We start from the raw sequence: 21,650 nt of genomic DNA, 5'->3' as shown, positions 1-21,650 counted from the left end.
CACAGCTTCTCTGCCCAACTTGTTTCCCTGCCGCTGGCTGTCCCCGGTGTGTGACGGTGTGGCAGCACAGCCCCGGCCGCAGCCCGTGCCAGGGGTGCGTGTGGGTGACTCAGGGTGACTGTGCCGGGAGGGGCCCCGGTGTGTCCCTGCGCTCGGTACTGCTGAGCACGGGCTGTTCCCGGAGCTGACACGGGGCATTCCCGGCGTGTTCCCGGCTCGCGTGCGAGCCCCGCGCACGCAGCCCCGCTCCCGGGGACATCCCTCCCTCCATCCCTCCCTCCCTTCCTCCCTCCGTGCCGCGCTGAAACGAAACGCTCGGTGCGTGATAAATGAAACGCGAAGGCGCCTCTTGCCCCATCGCTGCGGGGAACGGCCTCGGGCAGCGCTTTCGGTTCTTCCCGCGGAGAGCGGGGCGAGGGGGGGCCGGGAGGGCTCAGCCTGGACACACCGACCCCGGGGTGGGCGGAGGGACGGGACGGGACCGGCCTCGGGGCGAGGAGACGGGGCCAGCCCGGGGGGCGGGGGGACCGTGAGGCGGAGGGACGGGACGGGACCTCCCGCTCCGCCCCGGCGTCTCCCGCTCCGCCCCGGCCGGCGCTGCCCTGCGAGCGCTCCCGGCAGCGATATTTAAAGCAGCGGAGAAGATGCGAGCGGGAGCAGAGCGAGGTGCGGCGGGAGGCGGCGGCGTGCGCGGCCGCACATCCCCGGCGGGGCGGTGCTGAGCCCGGGGCGCTGCAGGTGCATCCCCCGCCTGCACCTCTCGCCTCTTTTATTGCCCCTCCCCTCGCAAGGAAAGTGCTTGTTCTGCGGAGATAGCCCGGATTTGGGGCAGGACGCGGGAGCCGCGCCGAGGGAGCCCGCGCCGGTAGGTCCCAGCAGGGCTGGGCTGGGCTTGGCTGGGCTGGACTGGCTGCCCGGCAGCTCCGCCGGTCCCCGGTGCTGTCCCTGCGCCGCCGCTGCTTTGTGGTGTTTGTTTCAGTGTGTTTTAAGGCAGCGGAGCGCTCTGGAGCAGAGCAGGGGGGCTCGCGTGCGATGGGAGCCAAACCTCCCGGCGACACATCCCGGTGTGACACGGCGAGCGCCCCAGCAGCGCTCCCGGCCCTGCTCCCGCACGGCACCGGCTCGGCTGGCACCGGCAAAGGCTGCAGGGGGAAGGCCGGCAAAAGAGCCTCGTGTGCTTCCTTCTCGCCGCTTTATTTTTAGAGTCGTTGGGGGGATTCGACTCTGCTCACCGGAGCGGTTCTTTAAAAATAGCAGCAAAACTTAAATGCTGATCAAGTGAGAAACGTAAATGTTCAAATAGCAGCGAGGATATGGCTGAACGAGATCAGAAGTCCTTTGCTCAGCTCGGCGGCACAGCAGGGACTCCTTGAGCCCCGGGAGATCTCTGGCTCATTGCTGAGGCTGTGAGACCCGGGCTGGATGAAGGAAAACAGCCGATTCCTTTCGGAGTTGAGGATTTTTAAACCTTTGGAGTTACTCGGAGGTGTCTTTGGTGATCCAGAAGGAGAATTGCCTGGTGTGTCTATGGAAGAATAAGATACACCAATGACTTTGGGGTTTAACTGGCAAACATGCATCAGTTCCTTTAAACTTAATCTAAAAATGGAAAAACTGGAGAGATAAAACTTTTTTTCTTTTTCCTGGCAACCCTGACGTGCTGTTTCCCAGGGAAATGGAACAGCTTTACAAATGAATGTTCCAAAATGAGGAAGACTCAGTGAGAAATTTTCCAGAGCAAACCGTCAGTAGTAAGAAATTATTGCCAAATTTTCTCTGTTCTGTGGGATTCTGTTTGGAAATGAGAAGTTACTTTGCTTGGGGTGCATTTATCCAGGAAGTAATCCATAATGTGCTCCAGTCTGAGCGTTGAGACTACGTGTGAGATTGAAGAGGGTTTAATTAAATGTAATCAAATATTACAGGATTGCTGATTAAAAGGCATAGCGCTGGCTCTTGGTGATGTATGAGACACACTGCTCATTTGTACTTTAAAAATATCATTCTGTAGCTTACAAACAATTTCTTTCTCAGTTCCTGGGTAACTACCACCCTTTAGTTTGCTGCAGTGCCCAGTCTGAATTCCTGTCGCCCAGGCTGGCTGGAGGTGGCAGGCAGGGTGACAGGGCAGTGAGTCAGGGCAGGGCAGGGACCGGCCGGGGCGGCAGCAGGACAGGCTGGGAGCGCTGGGATCCCGCGGAACCCCCAGGATTAACTCCTGGCCCTTGCTGAAGTCCGTGTGGAGTTTGCTCAGGGTTTGTGTGCATAACTCTGGCGATGCTGCTGGCGGAGGTGGGAGGCGGTGCGAGGGAGGAGGATCCGAGCGCATGGAATGGGAACGTGTGGGTTTGGCTCTGGTGGGAGAGGAAATGGTTGAGGAATGGCCAGAGATGGTGAGGACGCTCAGGGCTGCATGTCTCGTGTTCCTCGGGTTTGTGTGTGAGGGAGGCGCAGGAATGAGCACTGTCACATTGGCTTTGGGGAAGAGAATGAACCGAAGTGCTCTTGCCTGACAAGGAGGAGGCGTCGGAGCAGCCCCCGTGCCTGCCCACCCCGGGGGACTGTGTGTTCGTGCCTCAGTGGCTCCGAGACTTCATGTGCGGGAAGATGAGGAGTGTGGGGTTGCGATTAATTAGCCCGAGCTGATCTGTTTTCATGCTTTACGTGCCTAAGGGCTCCCCGCAGTCCCAGCGAGGGGAGGAGTTTGCTGTTGCTGGCTCGAAATCCTCTCCAGGGGTGATCTTGTTCGTGTCAACTATGAGCAATTAGAGAGATTAACTGTCTTGTTTTTCTTTCTGCCCTAGATTGATTCTTGGGAGGCTCTGGGACATTTGAAAGTGATTTGGGATGAGCGAAGTGTGTGTGATGGACACCGAGCCCGCGCCAGCGTGTGTGGTGCCCCCGGCTCCCTGCCCGGGGATGAAGTGCCCCCCTGCAGAGGAGTTCCCTCCTCAGGTGAGGTTGTCTGAAAAGATACCACCAGTGAAGCCTTGCTTCAAGAAGAAGCAGCAAGTGCAGAAGAGACTGGACACACAAACCCTCCGGGCTCTGCGGCCAATCTTCACCAGCCTGCTGGGAGCTGGCACCTTGGAGAGGGTCTTTGTGCCCCGAGGCCAAGGTGCTGGCCACAGCGATTTATGTGAAACTGCTGTGAAAAAGACTCTGGACCTCAGTACTTCTTGCCCCCAGACAGAAAATAATGTGACTGTGCTGGTGCCAACAGCTCCAGATGTGCAGGGTCAGTTGCCAGGCACTCGTCCTTCTCCCAGGCACCCTGAGCAGGATGTCCAGTCAGGAGAGCAAGGTTTCTCCCCAGAAACTCCTGGAGCTGCTGCTGATAATGGTCATGAATCATTCCAGGATCATCCTTTGCACCCAAGTGCTAGTGATGGTGCAGCTTGTCCTTTGTTCCCTGACAAGATTTTGGAAAGCTACACGTCTGGCTTATTCCAGGAGAACAGCTGTCCAATGCTCTACAACTTGAACCCAAGCAATACATTCAGTGCTGGGATATTCCAGGATAAAAGTGAAGAGGCCTCTCTTGACCTGGTGTTCGAGCTGTTGAACCAGCTGCAGTATCACACCCACCAGGAGGACGGCATCGACATCTGTGTGCACTTTCTGCAGGGCACGTGTGTTTATGGCAGTGATTGTCCCAAACATCACACGGTCTTGCCATATCACTGGCAGGTGAGGAGGACAGCAACCCAGACCTGGCAGAGTGTGAGCAACGAGTCCCAGGAGCACCTGGAAAGGCTCTACTGCAACCCTGACAATGACAGGATCAAAGTCAAGTATCGGTAGGTAACTGAATTTACTGCCTTGCCAGCAATTTACTGTATTTCCAGCAGAAATACAACAGAATGTGCTTGCTTTTTTCTGATACTTGTATCCAAATGTTTTATAAACCCTACGATGATGTTACCTCATCAATACCCAACAAGTTTTCCTCAACAGGAAATTGTTGCCCACCTGTTAAAACTGTTACTCAATATCTTGAAAGTCTTCCTGGAAGTTGAAAGACTTGAGAGTGTGTGAAATAAGAAAACTTCAACTCTGTAAAAATTCAGAGGCTGTTGTGGAGTTTTCTGCTTGTTCTTGACGTTCCTAATTAGTCTTTTCCCTGTATTAGAAGTGGCAGCATGACAGAGCCCTGGCAGCTCTGGGGCCAGGGATGACAGAGCAGTTGCTGTCTGTCCCTGTGAGTGCAGCCTGACTCTGCACTCCCAGCAGTTTTCACCATTCCCTTCCAAGCAGCTGAAATCAAAGGGGGGCTCTGTGGAGTCCTTTGGAAATGTCACATCACTGATAATAAATGGTGGGGTTGCAGCTAATTCCCTATGAACAACCTGAGCACAGCAGCAGAAATGCTGCTCATCTCTGAGTTGTCACCTCAGGTATTAACCAGTCATTAGAAGTTGTTGTTTCCTCTGCACAGAGTTGTGTTTATCGACTCATTTTCTAAAATTAGCCACCAGCTGCTGAGTTGCTCTGATTGTGTTACCAGTGTGGGCTCGAGAGCTGAAACTTGTTCAGCTTTGACACTGCAGGTTCCCTTTTGAGGAGCAGTGGGAGGCTCCTGTTTGCAGGTTCACCAGATCTGGCTGGGGCAGGGTGCAGGCTGGTTTATTTTCTAGTTCTGGAGGAAGTGCACAGTGCAGATGGGGCAGGATAAGACAGAAATTTGCCACCCTAGTGCAGCTCATGCCAGTTCAGACACCTGTGCAGTGAAAACTTCTGGCTGCCCTCTCCATCTGAGTCCTTGGGGTTGTGCTCCCTGCCTCTGCTTCCTTCCACACCCTGCAGGGGCTGTGTCCCCACTTCCAAACATTTCATTTTCCTTTACTGTGCTGAAATTTCTCATTAGGCACCAGTAACCAACCCAATGTAATGCTTAAAGTCAGTGTTAGTCTTTACTTTCACTTAACTTGATGTTGGCTTGGTCACTAAATTTAGCCTTTCTCACAGAATCCCAGACTGGTTTCAGTTGGAAGGGACCTCAAAGCCCACCCAGTGCCACCCCTGCCATGGGCAGGGACACCTCCCACCAGCCCAGGGTACTCCAAGCCCTGTCCAGCCTGGCCTGGGACACTTCCAGGGATGGGGCAGCCACAGCTTCTCTGGGCACCTGTGCCAGGGCCTTTTTAGTGATGAGAATGCCAGAATGTAGATAGCCCACTGAAAGTGAATGTGAAGTATGAAATAAAAATTATATTTAATAGGGAATAATAATATTCTATAGAATTGTCTTGAAGAAATATGCCAGTCTTTGGAAAAAAAGTCATGAGAGTGCATAGCAGAAAAAATTGGCTGTATTTTGCAACAGAGAAACTTTCAGTTTCCCAGTGCTTGAAACGAGTTCTGAAACCAAAACAGCAAAGGCAGAGACAAGCCCCGAGGTGGTTTCAGTTTGAGCTCTGTGCCCATGAGCACAAAGCTCTGTGTTGGAGGCTGGATCACTGATCCATCCTGCACAGAGCTACGAGTGCTCAGGGATGGACTCGGGAGTGATTAATGACGGAGGAAACGATGCCTGGTCATGGCTTAGTCAGCCCCAGGCGGGGAAGGGGCTGCCCAGCTGGGGGGGCACCGGGGCAGGTGCCAGCAGTGGGGAAGGGGCTGCACAGCTGGGGGGGCACCAGGGCAGGTGCCAGCAGTGGGGAAGGGGCTGCCCAGCTGGGGGGGCACCGAGGCAGGTGCCAGCAGTGGGGAAGGGGCTGCACAGCTGGGGGGGCACCAGGGCAGGTGCCAGCAGTGGGGAAGGGGCTGCCCAGCTGGGGGGGCACCAGGGCAGGTGCCAGCAGTGGGGAAGGGGCTGCACAGCTGGGGGGGCACCAGGGCAGGTGCCAGCAGTGGGGAAGGGGCTGCACAGCTGGGGGGGCACCAGGGCAGGTGCCAGCAGTGGGGAAGGGGCTGCACAGCTGGGCACCAGGGCAGGTTCCATCTGGCAGGACCCATGGGACACAGAGTGGGTCTCTGTGTGTCTCTGTGTGTCTCTGTGTGTCTCTGTGTGTCTCTGTGTGTCTCTGTGTGTCTGTCTCTGTGTCTGTGTGTGTCTGTGTCTGTGTGAGCCAGCTGGGGGCTGTGCCAGAGCCCAGACAGTCTGGGATGACTGTGAGGGAGGTGCAGGAGCAGTGTGGGCTCTGCCAGCCTGCTGAACCCAGCCTGGCACTGCCCTCAGAGCACAGACAGGCTCCGGCAACACAGACGAGACTCGACTCTGTTGAGTTGAGTGGGTGTCTGCCAGGCTGTACATTTAGACTGTATATGGGGAGGGAATCCTTCCCTGGGAGGGTGGGCAGGCCCTGGCACAGGTGCCCAGAGAAGCTGTGGCTGCCCCAGCCCTGGGAGTGTCCCAGGCCAGGTTGGACAGGGCTTGGAGCACCCTGGGCTGGTGGGAGGTGTCCCTGCCCATGGCAGGGGTGGCACTGGGTTGGCTTTAAGGTCCCTTCCAACTGAAACCATTCTATGATTCTGTGATACATTTTCTTCAGGTAAAAGTAGCCCACAAAGACTAAAACTATTTTAACATCAACATTTTTTATCTAAATTCTGGTTTGAGCTGCTGGTCCCATAGCCTGCCCTCTCCTTCCTCTTAAAAGTCCTGGTGAAGATCTTTGCCCTGGGCAGTGCTACCAAATCATGTCCCAGTGCAAGGTTGGGAAACTGTTATAAATTTATAATATCCAATGTCATGGAATGTCGAAGTGGCAGTTCCTGTTGCTCTTGTGTGTGTTCCATCCCTTGGAAGAGCTTCCTGTGTGTGGCTGTGAGGGAGACCCTGGGAGTGGAGCTGTGTTTAAGGCTAGAGCTTCTGATTTCTAACTTTTGAGGAGTATCAGACTCAGACTTTACAAAGTTTTGAAGCAGGAGGTAAATGTTGTGGCCAGTTTCTCCTTATGCAGCATCCTCTTGAGTGAGATGACCCTGCTGAGCCCTGAATGGGGTTCATAGTGCCCAGTGCCACCTGCTCCCGTCGTGTCCCCAGCCCTGTGGTGTCTCCTGGGCCCCGTGGTGACAGCATTGTGTGCTAAAGCCATTAATCTGCTGTGGCCAGACGGGCTTTGCTGGCCTGTCTGCCCAGGAAATGCCTGCTCAGCGCCTGGCACGGCCCAGGGGCCACCAGGAGCCCCCCTGAGTGTCACACCCCCTGTGTGTGTGCCCTGTGCCCCCCTCTGTGTGTGCCCTGTGCCCCCCTGTGTGTGTACCCTGTGCCCCCCTGTGTGTCACACCCCCTGTGTGTGTGCCCTGTGCCCCCCTGTGTGTCACACCCCCTGTGTGTGTGCTCTGTACCCCCCTGTGTGTGTGCCCTGTGCCCCCCTGAGTGTCACACCCCCTGTGTGTGTGCCCTGTGCCCCCTGTGTGTGTGCCCTGTGCCCCTCTGTGTGTCACACCCCCTGTGTGTGTGCCCTGTGCCTCCCTGTGTGTCACACCCCCTGTGTGTGTGCCCTGTGCCCCCTGTGTGTGTGCCCTGTGCCCCCTCGTGTGTCACACCCACTGTGTGTGTGCCCTGTGCCCACTGTGTGTCACACCCCCTCTGTGTGTGCCCTGTGCCCCCTCGTGTGTCACACCCACTGTGTGTGTGCCCTGTGCCCACTGTGTGTCACACCCCCTCTGTGTGTGCCCTGTGCCCCCCTGTGTGTCACACCCCCTGTGTGTGTGCCCTGTGCCTCCCTGTGTGTGTGCCCTGTGCCCCCCTGTGTGTGTACCCTGTGCCCCTCTGTGTGTCACACCCCCTGTGTGTGTGCCCTGTGCCCCTCTGTGTGTGCCCTGTGCCCCCCCGTGTGTCACACCCCCTCTGTGTGTGCCCTGTGCCCCCTCGTGTGTCACACCCACTGTGTGTGTGCCCTGTGCCCACTGTGTGTCACACCCCCTGTGTGTGTGCCCTGTGCCCCCCCGTGTGTCACACCCCCTCTGTGTGTGCCCTGTGGGTGCCATGGCAGGCTGCAGGGCAGCACTGCCCCAGGGGGAGCTGGGCCCTGGCACCAAGTGTTGGCTCTCAGCTCAATTACGCAATAAACTCTACCTTATGATGCTCTTCAATTAGCTATTTATATAAATCTTCCTTCCTCTTAATTAGTGAGATGAGTAATGATGGAGATAAGTTACTGAGATGAGTGATGTAAAATACACTTTAAGTTGTTGCCCCACCTAAGGGAATGTGATCTTAAAGTAGGAGAAGTGGTAAACCTTGTTTGGTTACTTTGTAATGCAACTCCTTCAGGTACTTCTTGTAGTTTGGCCTCAGACTGAATATTTATCATAAATTACTTTTATTTTTTGCATTCTCAAGTCTGCCAAGTATGTAGAGCCCCATACCAAGCTACCTAAACAAATGGAGGAATACCAACTTAAGCATGTTCAAATACTCCAAAGCCCTGAGTTTTTTCTGTGGATGTGAGGAGAGGCCTTGGAGAAGTTCCAGCTCTGAGCCAAGTATTGGAGAGAGCATTGCCAAGTGCTGCTTCCCAGCAGGAGATACCCAGGCTGGGATATTTTAAGATGCTCTTTACCAAGGGGAAGTACTTGGCTGAGGAGCTGAGCAGGTTTCCCCACACACACACCTGTCCAGTCATGCAAATGTTGCTTTTCAAAACAAGCAACATCATTATGGATTACACAAGGCTTTGTTTAAAACAGCTCTGTGGTTCCTGACCCGTCAGTTCCCCCCAGCTTTGGCTGAAAATTCCACCTTTTGTGTTGCCAAAAAGTTATCCCAGCTCTTCTGACACAACAGTCTCTCACGGCTGCTTTGAGTTGTTTTCTTTTTCTTTCTTTTTCCTGTCCTTTCTGTAAGTTTTGTGAAATGGCTCATTCTTGCTAGAAGAGAAAGGCCAGAAGGAAGTGGCTGCAGTGAGGGAAAAGCAGCTGGATCTGCAGTGGGACATTCTGCCTGGCAGCCAGTCTGTCAGTCAGTCAGTTCCTCAGCCAGTCCTCATTCATGGGATTTGGGAGAAGTCAGAGTAAATAGCAACAGGACAAGAGGAAACAGCCTCAGGCTGTGCCAGGGCAGGTTCAGGTTGGACATCAGGAGGAATTTCCTCATCAAAAGGGTGGTCAGGCCCTGGCAGGGACTGCCCAGGGAGGTTTGGAGTGCCCAGCCCTGGAGGTGCCCAAGGCAGGACTGGCCGTGGCACTCAGTGCTCTGGGCTGGGGGACAAGGTGGGCATCGGGCACAGGGTGGGCTCCAGGGGCTGGCAGGGCTTTGCCAAGGTGGGCATCGGGCACAGGGTGGGCTCCATGGGCTGGCAGGGCTTTGCCAAGGTGGGCATTGGGTACAGGGTGGGCTCCAGGGGCTGGGAGGGCTTTGCCAAGGTGGGCATCGGGCACAGGGTGGGCTCCAGGGGCTGGGAGGGCTTTGCCAAGGTGGGCATCGGGCACAGGGTGGGCTCCCTGGGCTAGGAGGGCTTTGCCAAGGTGGGCATCGGGCACAGGGTGAGCTCCATGGGCTAGGAGGGCTTTGCCAAGGTGGGCATCGGGCACAGGGTGGGCTCCAGGGGCTGGGAGGGCTTTGCCAAGGTGGGCATTGGGCACAGGGTGGGCTCCAGGGGCTGGGAGGGCTTTGCCAGCCTCAGGGATCCTGAGAGTCCATAAATGTTGTGTGTTGCAATGAGTTATCCGTGGGCAGGTGGAGGGACCTGGGCTGGTTCTCCTTCACTGATGTGTGCATGGGATGCTGTTCCCTGGTGCTGTCAGCAGGTGCTTCTATGATGTTAAAACCATCCAGAGCACAGTGGGAGCATTTCAGTTACAGAATCCCAGAATCCCAGAGAGGTTTGTGCTGGAATGGACCTTACAGCTCATCTCATTGCACTCTCTGCCATGGGCAGGGACACCTTCCCCCAGCCCAGGTGGCTCCAAGCCCCATCCAACCTGGCCTTGGATACTCCCAGGGCTGGGGCAGCCACAGCCTCCCTGGGCAGGGCCTTTCAGGGAGCTCTGCAGGTCTGTGGCCCACTGAAGAGTTAACTTCCAGGAGCTTTCTGTGTGATCCACACAGCTGCCACATTGAGATAAGGCTGTTGGTGGTAATACCGCGATGGGGAACCAGCTGAGAGTCCTCTGCCTGACTGGGGGAGTTTCTTGGCTGAACACAGCTGAATGCTTTGGAACTGTTTTTAATTCCTTACTCGGAGGAATGCAAGAACAACATCATGTGAATTGATTTTGGAAGTGTTCGCCTTGTGCTGTGTAACAGCCCGTCAGTGGATTCCTTTTCGCACTTCAGAGCATCGTATGCAAATCAAATCAAACCAGTTGGATCCGAGCTGTGCAGATCTGTGGCAGCTGCAGAGGAGCCACTGCCTGTCCCCGCTCCCGTTCCAGGCAATACACGGATCGGAGGAGCCACTGCCTGTCCCCGCTCCCGTTCCAATACACGGATCGGAGGAGCCACTGCCTGTCCCCGCTCCCGTTCCAGGCAATACACGGATCGGAGGAGCCGCTGCCTGTCCCCGCTCCCGTTCCAGGCAATACACGGATCGGAGGAGCCGCTGCCTGTCCCCGCTCCCGTTCCAGGCAATACACGGATCGGAGGAGCCGCTGCCTGTCCCCGCTCCCGTTCCAATACTCGGATCGGAGGAGCCGCTGCCTGTCCCCGCTGCCGTTCCAATACACGGATCGGAGGAGCCGCTGCCTGTCCCCGCTCCCGTTCCAATACTCGGATCGGAGGAGCCGCTGCCTGTCCCCGCTCCCGTTCCAGGCAATACACGGATCGGAGGAGCCGCTGCCTGTCCCCACTCCCGTTCCAATACATGGATCGGAGGAGCCAATGCCTGTCCCCGCTCCCGTTCCAATACACGGATCGGAGGAGCCGCTGCCTGTCCCCGCTCCCGTTCCAGGCAATACACGGATCGGAGGAGCCGCTGCCTGTCCCCGCTCCCGTTCCAGGCAATACACGGATCGCAGTTTCGGGAGCGGCTGTCACCGGGTTGGGGTCAGGCCGTTCCCTGGGAGCTCAGGGCAGTAAAGCGGCCCTTGCTGAGACAAAGGGTTTAATCTCTGCGAGGATTGCTCCCAGGAGGGGCTGCTCCCGGGTAATCCTGCGGGAACAGTGCGGGCCAGGACCTGCCCAGTCCAGGATGGACGAGGAACACAAAGAGTTGTTTGCTCAGCAGGAGCAGCGATCGAGGAGTTTCTTCCTCGTGGGTGCTCGTGAGGTTTGCTGAAGTCAGGAGGGATCTGAGCTGAGTAATAATTGCAAATCTCATTCTTCAGTCACGTGGCTACACCACAGGAGTCGCTGGAGGAGCTTTTGGGGGAGGTGGGTGTGCCAGGGGTGAGGTGGAACATTCATTTTGGACAAGGGCCCAGAGGGACAGGACAAGGGCAATGACTTCCCATGGACAGAGGGCAGGGTTAGGTGGAATATTGGGAAGGAGTTCCTGGCTGGGAGGGTGGGCAGGCCCTGGCACAGGTGACCAGAGAAGCTGTGGCTGCCCCTGGATCCCTAGGAGTGTCCAAGGAAAGGCTGGACAGGGCTTGGAGCAACCTGGGCTGGTGGGAGATGTCCCTGCCCATGGCAGGGGTGGCACTGGATGGACTCTGAGGTCCCTTCCTGTATCAGCTCTGCAGCCTCTCAGAGCTGTGGTTGTGCTCCTCTAAAACATAAATAGTTTGGGTTGGAAAGAGCCTTTAAAGGTCACGAGTCCCACCCCCTGCTGTCAGCAGCTACTGATACAAAAACTGAGATAAAGCAAACAAACAAACCTTTCCCAAACACATCTACATCCCGAGCAGCTCAGAGCCTTGGAACCAGCAGCCTGCCCAGAGAGGGGTCTGTCCTGCACTGCAAAGAGAAGGTGTACCTTGGATCTCAGGTAGGAAGAGTGGTGCATTCAGTACTCCTTGGAAAATGGGAATGTGTTCAACATCCTCATTGCTCTGAGTTCAGAAATCAGCACCCAAGCACCACCCAGTACCTCGTGTTCAGGAGTGGCCAACAGTGGGTTCTTGGGAAGAACAAACATACTTTGGGTACACTCTCTTCTCTTCCAGCAGCTGTGCCTCAGTGACTTCCTGATCCAGAGGTGGTGTCACTGTGGGGGTTTATTGGCATTTTTATTATTGTCGTCCTTGCCAGGCATTCATCTAAAATGTGTATATATCTATATATATCTTTAGATCTATATCTGTCTATCTATCTATCTATCTATCCATCCATCTATTATCTATCTATCTATCTATCTATCTATCTATCTATCTATCTATCTATCATGTGGGCCAATGGGCCAGCATTTGTTTCTGACTTACAAGCTGCACCCCCTCACAATAAAAATTCCAGTAGTTTTCTTTTCCAAGCACCCCCAGTTACCAGTTGTAAAGGGAGGAAAAACAGTCCTAACTTTGTAAAAAATAAATATAGGAAAGGCAGCAAAGCCACTACTGCAGTGCTGGATTATCTTTTCCTCTGTTGATGGAGCCTTCAAGCCCAGGGGGAAGTGTGTCCACAGCACCTTTCTCCTTCCCCAGGTCTCACCTCCTGAGTAGCTCATGGTCACCATGGGGAGAAGCAGCATGACATGAGGTGGGGACAAATCCTGTCAAATATTGAACTAATTTCCTGCCCTGGCACCTGCTGCCCCTCTCTTGGGTTTGAGGATGATGAGGCACTGATAAGAGTCGTGTTTACTGCTCTGTGCTCCTGCCCCAGTGCAGAGGTGCCCATGTGCCTTTCCCCCCCTCAGCCAAGTCCTGGCCTGGGCTGTGGCTCAGTGCTGTGTGGGGAAGAGCTGCTTGAGGGACATGCCCTGGGAGCCTTCCCTGGGAGCATTCCCTGGGCTCAAGCTCTTGCTCCCACTGTGGGTTTTGGCAGATTTTGGCTGCTCTTGTCTGAGCTCTGCAGTTCCTATTTCAGTACCAACACCAGCCCTGGCACAGCCTGGAGTGCAATCCCCATCCCTGCAGGGACTTACCAGCTGTGTGGATGTGGCATTTGGGGACATGGGTGGCCTTGGCAGTGCTGGGGGGTGGTTGGACTCGATAGTCTCTGGGGGCTTTTCCAATTTAAACAATTCTGTGGTTCTCCCTGACCTTGTGAAGACAAAATACCCTCTCAGTCAAGTTGGGTTTCACGCAGGAGTTTAAACACTTGGCCCCTCACCTGCAGCTTCAAACAACTGTACAAATAAGGTGAACTCTTGCTGATTTGGGCTCATCAGAGTGTGTGGCTGCCTGACTTGCCCCTGCTGCAGTAACCAAGCCCAGCTGAAGCCTGAGCACAGCACCTTCCCCTGCCTGCCTGGCCCTTTGAAGCCTCTGTGGTCCCGGGGCCACCGGGTTGGTGGTGGAGCAGAGAGGAGGAACTGGCTTAGTCAGAGAGAGAGGGAGCAGCTTTGCTGGGTGTGAGCAGAGCTGTGGCCACAGCTGGGCTGTGGGAACACTCTCGTTTCCTGCACGGCCCCTCTCGGCGCCGTCTCTGCCTCTCCCAACCTGTTTGTGGTGACTCGGGGCACGGGGGACGGGCCAACCACAAGGGCTCTCACAGAGCTCAAAACATGTTTCTCTGCTCATCTCTTTGTACGTAACATTTACAGAGTGTTTGTCTTACTGAGGGGAAAGAGCCCAGGGGAGTCAGAGGAAGTTCTTCAGAAGGAGGCACAGAAGAGCCAAACAGCCTTATTTTAGCAGGCTGCATTCACCTAAAAAATAACCCATATGTGTTTATGATGTATTTAGAAACATAAACCAGTGTTACAACTTGCCAGTCAAGGAACCTGCTCAGTTCAGTGTCCTGAAGAGATTATATCTGTCTGTTGTTTCTTACATTTAGGGGACAGAGAAAATATAACTGACTCGAGGTGGCAGGTTCTGCTGCTGAAAGTGCTTGTGCAGTTTTATTTTGAATTGTGCTGTTGTACAGCACCAAATTTGGGGTTGTGTGCCCTGTTCTTCCGAGAATTCAATGTGCTCATTCTCTCAGTGCAAACAATTCCACTGAACTGCTTTATTTTGTACATAGAGAGGTTTTTTTGGTTGGCTGGTGGGGAGAGGTTCTTCAGAAATCTCTGTTCTCACCTCTCTTGCAGAGTCTTTGTGGGACCTTATACAAGGTCATGGAGGAACAGGACACAGGGAATGGCTTCCCACTGCCAAGGGCAGGGATAGGTGGGATATTGGGAAGGAATTCCTGGCTGGGAGGCTGGGCAGGCCATGGCACAGGTGCCCAGAGAAGCTGTGGCTGCCCCTGGATCCCTGGGAGTGTCCCAGGCCAGGCTGGACAGGGCTTGGAGCACCCTGGGCTGGTGGGAGGTGTCCCTGCCCATGGCAGGGGTGGCACTGGGTGGGTTTTGAGGTCCCTCCCAACCCAAACCAGTCTGGGGTTCTGGGTTTGGGGTTTTGTCCTCTGTGCTGAACACCGTGGGTTTAATGGCTTACAGAAGGTGAGAATCCTGCCTTTCCCATCCTCCCCAGGGGCCAGGAGTTCTGTGTGGATCTGAACCTCATGAAGTTGTACGACACTGCTGAGTTTGACCGAGTGCGGCGCCTGTGCAGCCCGTCCTGCCCCAGCTCCAGTTCCTGTCCCAGCTCCAGCTCCAGCTCCAGCTCCAGCTCCAGCTCCAGCTCCAACTCCAACTCCTGCTCCAGCCCCAGCTCCAGCCCCAGCTCCAGCTCCAGCCCCAGCTCCAGCTCCAGCTGCTACACCGTCTGGAAGTACTTCTGCAGGGACCACTTTGGCTGGAGGGAGTATTCCGAGGTATCCCACCCCTCCAAACCCTGTTCTGGGCTGTGACCCACAGCTCTCTGTACAGGGGGTAATATGTCTGTGCTTGTTTGGTCTGGTGCCTCCCCAAACGTTCAGGGAAGTTCCTTGGAGTTACTGGTGAGGAAGAGGGTCAAGAAAGTCAGTGCTGAACAGAGGCAGCAGTAAAGGGAGAGCTCAGCTGGGCTGGGCTGGGTTGTGGTTCTGTGATTCTGGGACTGGAGTTCCCCCCAGAACATCAGAGCCACGGAGCCTGAGCAGGTTGGCACATTGCAGAGCAAAGCAGCCCCTGCCAGCACCAAGCAAGCCCTTCCCAAGCCCTAGCAATGTGTAAAGACAACTTTCTGCTGCCTTTTTAACACCACTGCAATTCACCATTGCAGTTTCTCATTTCTTTCCCTGTCCTCAAAGCTCTGGCAGGGCAGGATGTGCCCCTCCAGTGCAGCCCTTGGGCTGGGCAGGACATTCTAAATACAACTTATCAGGGTTGGCAGCCCCAGAGGTACCTCCTGAGCATAAACCCAGCAACTGGGGAGAGCTGGGCAGAAAAGCACCACAGATAACAAGTGTGAGGTGTTTGAGGTGTGGGGAGAAGTTACAGAACTGGGTTTCTGTAGTGTAGAAAATGAATACTAATTTTGCAACGTGCCATTTCTCATGTGTGTGTTTTCCTCCCCTCCTTTCCCTGGGCAGCCCGTGGTGAGGCTGATTGAGGAGGCCACGTGCAGGGGGCTGAAGGAGGTCAGGTTTGTGACCTGGCACAACCAGTACATCCTCAACATCAAGGATGGCTTCCAGCAGAACTCCTGCTTCAGGAGGGAGATCAAGAGGAGGCCCCTGCTGCGCTCCTGCGTCGTGCTCATGCCCTTCCTGCAGTAGGTATCCCAAGAAAATGGGAATTCCTCTGTTCTCCAGGGGAACTGTGGAGATGGGACAAGGAAACAGGCATTGTGGGGTGGAAAAATTGGAACCATCATTGAAAATCTGGGTCATACTGGCAGCTCTTACCACTGTCCAAAATGGTGTTTTTCTGAGGAGCTCCTCATGCTGTTTAGATTTTTGTTTTGTGGATTTCAGAACATCAGGTGTGTTCCAGGTCTGCCAAATTCCTGTCCAGCTTTCAGCAACCTGGTCTGTGGAAGGTGTCCCTGTCCTTGGCAGGGGTGGAAGTGGGTGGGCTTGAAGGTCCTTCCAGCCCAGAGCATTCCCTGGGGGTTTCGTGGGAGCACTGGGGTTCTTGCAGAGTCTCACCCCCCTGAGCAGGAGGTGAAGGTGGTTTGGGCACAGCCCCAAAGCAGGTGGTGCTGGAACCATTTATAGATGTGGTTTTGCAGGAAGGAAAGGAGGGGGCAGGTGAAAACCCAAACTGGTTAGAGCAGCCCAGGTTCTCTTCTCAGTGAGAAGTGAGGATTGCAGGTGTCCTCCTGGGGCTTCTTTACCTGTGACTGTCCTGCCCCAGTGATCTGCTGGAACGGGACAATTCCCACTGGTTTTGTTGGATCTTGAGGGCTCTGCACTCACCAGGATTGACCAGAACTGTCTGTGCCAACTCCCAAATCCACAAACTAAGCTGTGAGATTTCTGTTCTGCACCAAACCTCGTTCTTGTTTTCTTTGTCCAAAGACCTTGTAAACCTCACCTAAAATCCCCAATTCTTAGCAACAAAAGAGCATTTTAAATATTTATGAGCTCTATCCTTAAGGAGTCAGCATTGCCTCCACTTCCCACACAGTGACACCTGAGATTTGTTCTTTCCCTCCCTCCCACCTGCTTAGATCTGTTCTAAACTTGGGAAAGATTCCTTGAATAGAAGCTGTGGGTGATAGTGGGTGACAAATGGTGACTCACTAATGGCACCCCCTGTAGAATAAATAATATAAATATTTTACTCTACTCAGGAGACCTGAACCATGTACATAAAGGATTACAGGATTTTTATTGGGCTTGATGTGTTATTAATTCATAATTTTTTGGAAATCTCTGCTTGGTCCCCCAGTCCAGTGTGAGTGACTGAGGCCCTACAATAACATTTTTTTACCCATTTACCCATTAAAGAAGGAAAGCAAATTAAATCCTAATGCACGCTGTGATATTTAATTGCTATTTTAATAATAATTCTTACCAAACTTCATCCTCTGGGTTTCTGCTCAGCTATTAATAGGTAGTGAGAAGAACTCTGAGTTGAGTCAAAGCCATGCAAATGAAGGGGAGGCTGGTTTTGGCCTTGAGCAGCAGGTGACAACCACGTGAACACTTCAGAGCATTTCTGCCCTGAAAAGTGTGAGGGCTGGCACAGTTTTCCATCCCTCTGATCCAAATCAAATGTGTTGATTTAAAAATAGACTCCTTTTTCGCCAAAAAAGCCTTTTTTTGTGGGATTAAAAAGCTCAACCCGCAGTCAGAAAATCACATTAAATTATTTCTTGGGTGGCACAGGGTTCTTTCAGGCTCCTGAATCACTGGGAGCATTAAATGTGCAGAGAGGCACAACCTGAACTGGCAGCTCTGTGGGTAAGACAGTGGGAATAGCGGGAGAAATCCTGAAATTGGATTTCATTGAAGGCCATCTGTGGGGTTTAGTGACAAGATCCACCCTGGGCAGGCAGCTGGTGCAGGGCCCCCTCAGGGCTCTCAGGCTGGGTGATCCCAGAGCCAGTGGCAGCTTTTCCTAGGAAAATAACTTGGGAAAATACTCCTTGGTGGAGTTTTGAGATAGTTGCATGTCAGCAATAGGACAAGGGGGCACGATGGGCTCAAGCTCTGCCAGGGGAAATTGAAGCTGGAGATCAGAAAGAAATTCTTTCCAGAGAGAGTGCTCAGGGATTGGAATGGGCTGCCCAGAGAGGGGGTGGATTCCCCATCCCTGGAGGTTTTTCAGCTGAGCTTGGCCGTGGCACTGAGTGCCATGATCTGGTAAAGGGACTGGAGTTGGACCAAGGGTTGGACTTGCTGATCTCGGAGGTCTTTTCCAACCCAATCCATTCTATGATTCTGTGGATGTGGCACTGAGTGAGAATCCACCATGCCTTGATCCAACCCCACTGTGATCACCAGCCCAGGGCACTCCGTGCCCTGGGCTGGTGATCACAGTGGGGTTGGATCAAGGGTTGGACTTGATGGTCTCAGAGGTCTTTTCCAGCCCAATCCATTCTATGATTCTGTGGATGTGGCACTGAGTGAGAATCCACCATGCCTTGATCCAACCCTACTGTGATCACCAGCCCAGGGCACAGAGTGCCCTGGGCTGGTGATCACAGTAGGGTTGGATCAAGGGTTGGACTTGATGGTCTCAGAGGTCTTTTCCAACCCAATCCATTCTGTGATTCTTGTGTGAGTTGTTGAAGCCCCTTTTCTGCTCCCCACAGGACCCTGGGTGGTGGCTCTGCAGTGCCCTCCCCGTGTGCTGACCCCACACACACCTTGTCTCCAGCTGCTGTCACCTCTCCCAGCTTCTACCCTGAGACGTGGATCTGCATGGATCCTTCTCAGGACTTCATCCAAGTGCCTGTTCTGAAGGAAGACAAAAGCTACAGAACTATTTATAACCTGTTCCACAAGACTGTGCCAGAGACCAAATACAAGATTCTGAAAATCCTGCGAGTGCAGAACCAGTTTCTTTGGGAGAAATACAAGAGGTAAGAGAATGCAAACCCAGTTCTTTCATAATGGATATTTGTAGAGAAGGTGTGGTAGTTTTGCCTTTAGTTTCAGTCCTCAGTTCAGCAGTGACATAGATCAGAAGGGACAAGCATCCCCTGACTTAAGCAACCAAAGAGGTATTTCATATCATCTGACATGATCAAGAAGCATCAAGAGGTATAAAAAGAGAGAGAGGAGGAGCTTCTGCCTCTTTTGGTCTTTGCCTCCTGCCCTGCCCTGCTCTGCCCTGCCCTGCTGAGATCAGGCCTTGCTGCCATCCCTGCTGGGTTATCCAGGGAGGGGAACATTTGCTTGTTAATTTTCTCCTCTCTTGCTGGGAGTTTTCTCTGGAAGAGTTTTTGGGAGGTTTTGTGGGGTTTGGGTGGTTAGATCTGTATTATTTGGTTGGGTGACTCAGTAGTTATTTGTTAGTTTGGTTTTCTTTTCCCACATTTGTATATATATGTATAATATCATATTCTGGTTTTGATTGTCTTTCTTTTGTGTAATATAAGAAGTTTGCTACTTTGGGTTTTGGGGTTGTGCTGTGACCCTGAGTGTGGGTGACACTGTGAGTGACCCTGAGTGTGGGTGACACTGAGTGTGGGTGACACTGTGAGTGACCCTGAGTGTGGGTGACCCTGAGTGTGGGTGACCCTGAGTGTGAGTGACCCTGAGTGTGGGTGACACTGAGTGTGGGTGACACTGAGTGTGAGTGACCCTGAGTGTGGGTGACCCTGAGTGTGAGTGACCCTGAGTGTGGGTGACCCTGAGTGTGGGTGACACTGAGTGTGACTCTGAGTGTGAGTGACCCTGAGTGTGAGTGACCCTGAGTGTGGGTGACCCTGAGTGTGAGTGACACTGAGTGTGAGTGACCCTGAGTGTGACACTGAGTGTGGGTGACCCTGAGTGTGGGTGACTCTGAGTGTGAGTGACCCTGAGTGTGGGTGACCCTGAGTGTGGGTGACCCTGAGTGTGGGTGACCCTGAGTGTGACCCTGAGTGTGAGTGACCCTGAGTGTGGGTGACCCTGAGTGTGAGTGACCCTGAGTGTGACACTGAGTGTGGGTGACCCTGAGTGTGGGTGACTCTGAGTGTGAGTGACCCTGAGTGTGGGTGACCCCGAGTGTGGGTGACCCCGAGTGTGGGTGACCCTGAGTGTGAGTGACCCTGAGTGTGGGTGACCCTGAGTGTGACACTGAGTGTGGGTGACCCTGAGTGTGGGTGACCCTGAGTGTGGGTGACCCTGAGTGTGAGTGACCCTGAGTGTGGGTGACCCTGAGTGTGGGTGACCCTGAGCTGTGATTGCTGCAGCAAACCCACCTATCCCTGAGCAGCACAACTGAAGTAAACAATAAATACATGGAGGAATAAGGACACCACGCACAGACCAGTGTGGTTGAGCAAATGCCATTTATTGCACACTGCACGTGGTTTGTATGGGGTTAAAGCTCCATTCTGTTGGCTAAACTGAACCTCACACCATCAGACTGCATGTTCCAGTTGGTTATAGTCCATCTCTCACAAGTCCAGTGTTTTGGTGAACTCATCCTGACTGTTTTCAGGAACATCTCCGGGGTCTCGTGGGAAACCTGAGGGGTTCTCATGAGAAACTCCTGGGGAGTTGCTGAGAACTCCTGGGGAGTGATTTCTCCTTTACCAAACACCAGCAGCTGTGGCCTTGATCATTCTCAGCTGCTTCCAGCCTCACAGGGTCCATCCAGACCTGAATCGCTCCCCTCTGAAGTTCCCGTAGCCACACCCGCACTGCCCTCCCTGCCCTTTGTCTTGCAGGAAGAAGGAGCACATGTGCAGGAAGGCGGCGGGGCTGGCGCGGCTGCTCAGCGAGCGGCACCTGTTCCACGGCACGGCGCAGGACGCGGTCGACGCCATCTGCAAGCACAACTTCGACCCGCGCGTGTGCGGCAAACACGCCACCATGTTCGGCCAGGGCAGCTACTTCGCCAGGAAGGCCAGTTACTCCCACAACTTCGCCCGGCGCTCGCCCAGGGGCGTCCACTACATGTTCCTGGCCAAGGTGCTGACGGGCAGGTACACGGTGGGCAACCACACCATGAGGAGGCCCCCGCCCCTGGAGCCGGGCAGCGTCACCAGTGACCTCTACGACTCCTGCGTGGACAACTACTTCGAGCCCCAGATCTTCGTCATCTTCAACGACGACCAGAGCTACCCCTACTTCATCATCCAGTACGAGGAGCTCAGCAGCACTGTCTCCATCTGACAGCTGTGCTGCTCCAGTGTTCCTGGGCAAGAACTCTCCATCTGGCCTCAGCTTCCATGGGGAAGTACAATGTGGGCACTTCCTGGCTGGTGGAATGACTTGGAGCTTCCTGACTGATGGAATGACTTGGAACTTCCTGACTGGTGGAGTAACTTGGAGCTTCCTGACTGATGGAATGACTTGGAGCTTCCTGACTGATGGAATGACTTGGAACTTCCTAACTGTCGGAACGACTTGGAACTTCCTAACTGGTGGAGTAACTTGGAGCTTCCTGACTGATGGAATGACTTGGAGCTTCCTGACTGATGGAATGACTTGGAACTTCCTACCTGGTGGAGTAACTTGGAGCTTCCTAACTGGTGGAATGACTTGGAAGGAAGGAAATCTCAACTTCCAGGAAAGGAAATGTGAAGTGACCAACTGTGCACTTGCTGGCTGATTCCCTATGTGCAAATTGTACATATTTTTCCATTGTTTATAGTTGAAAATCTGTGCCTTTTGTTATAAAACACTATTTATGTTAGTAAATATTCATGTTTAAAAATCTGCCTGTGGGTGTAATTTCCTGGCGTTCTGTGCATGTTACAGGAGGATCTGTGTGTGCTTTAGGGGTGTCTGTGCACCAGGATCTGGGGCTGCTCCAGAATGGAGGTTTCAGATGGACCAGAAGGACAGAGGTGTTCAATAAGGGTTGATGTTCCCATGGCTTTTGTGTTCAGTAGTTCCCCCACTCAGGGCTTCTGGCCAGTTTGGGACTGGGAGGAACAGGATGGGAGTGGGAGGTGGGACAGCTGCTGAGAGTGGGGAATGTGTCTTCCCTCCCACATTCCATCAGTGGGAAAGTCAGTTGTACTTTTTCCTTGGATGTCATAAAGAGGTTTTGGTTTTTGGGTCCTCCTCCTGTGCCCTGCTGGTCACTGGGATGCTCCCATTGATGCTTCCGGGGTGGTTTGTCTGAACCTCCTCCTTTCCAGCCTTCCCTGGGGTTGTGGGGATGTGGCATAAGGAGCTCCTTGGCAATGCACTGCAAATATTTATGGTGTTTCCATGGCAACCTGCTTGGAGTGTT

The 21,650-nt window shown here is 53.8% G+C and overlaps 1 protein-coding gene across 5 annotated transcripts; it reads left to right on the top strand.

Moving 5' to 3' along the window:
- The first annotated feature begins 262 nt into the window (after positions 1-262).
- On the top strand, positions 263-21,119 carry TIPARP (TCDD inducible poly(ADP-ribose) polymerase). 5 transcript variants are annotated; one of them, XM_071566576.1, is made up of 6 exons: positions 263-318; positions 2,805-3,800; positions 14,413-14,695; positions 15,395-15,576; positions 18,067-18,336; positions 20,134-21,119. In XM_071566576.1, exons 2-6 carry the CDS (start codon positions 2,848-2,850, stop codon positions 20,579-20,581), a joined length of 2,136 nt encoding a protein of 711 aa, XP_071422677.1. In that variant the 5' UTR covers positions 263-318; positions 2,805-2,847; the 3' UTR covers positions 20,582-21,119. The 5 variants fall into 5 exon arrangements, with proteins under 5 accessions (XP_071422677.1, XP_071422679.1, XP_071422675.1 ...); XM_071566578.1 differs by lacking the exon at positions 263-318 and adding an exon at positions 605-865 and having other exon boundaries at positions 20,138-20,486; XM_071566574.1 differs by lacking the exon at positions 263-318 and adding an exon at positions 608-865.
- Positions 21,120-21,650: the final 531 nt, after the last annotated feature.

The sequence above is a fragment of the Pithys albifrons genome, chromosome 11 (genome assembly GCF_047495875.1).
Source record: "Pithys albifrons albifrons isolate INPA30051 chromosome 11, PitAlb_v1, whole genome shotgun sequence".
In the NCBI taxonomy this organism is placed as follows: Eukaryota; Metazoa; Chordata; class Aves; order Passeriformes; family Thamnophilidae; genus Pithys; species Pithys albifrons.
The sequence above is the reverse complement of the archived record's forward strand: the minus strand, read 5'-3'. Positions and strand labels throughout refer to the sequence as shown.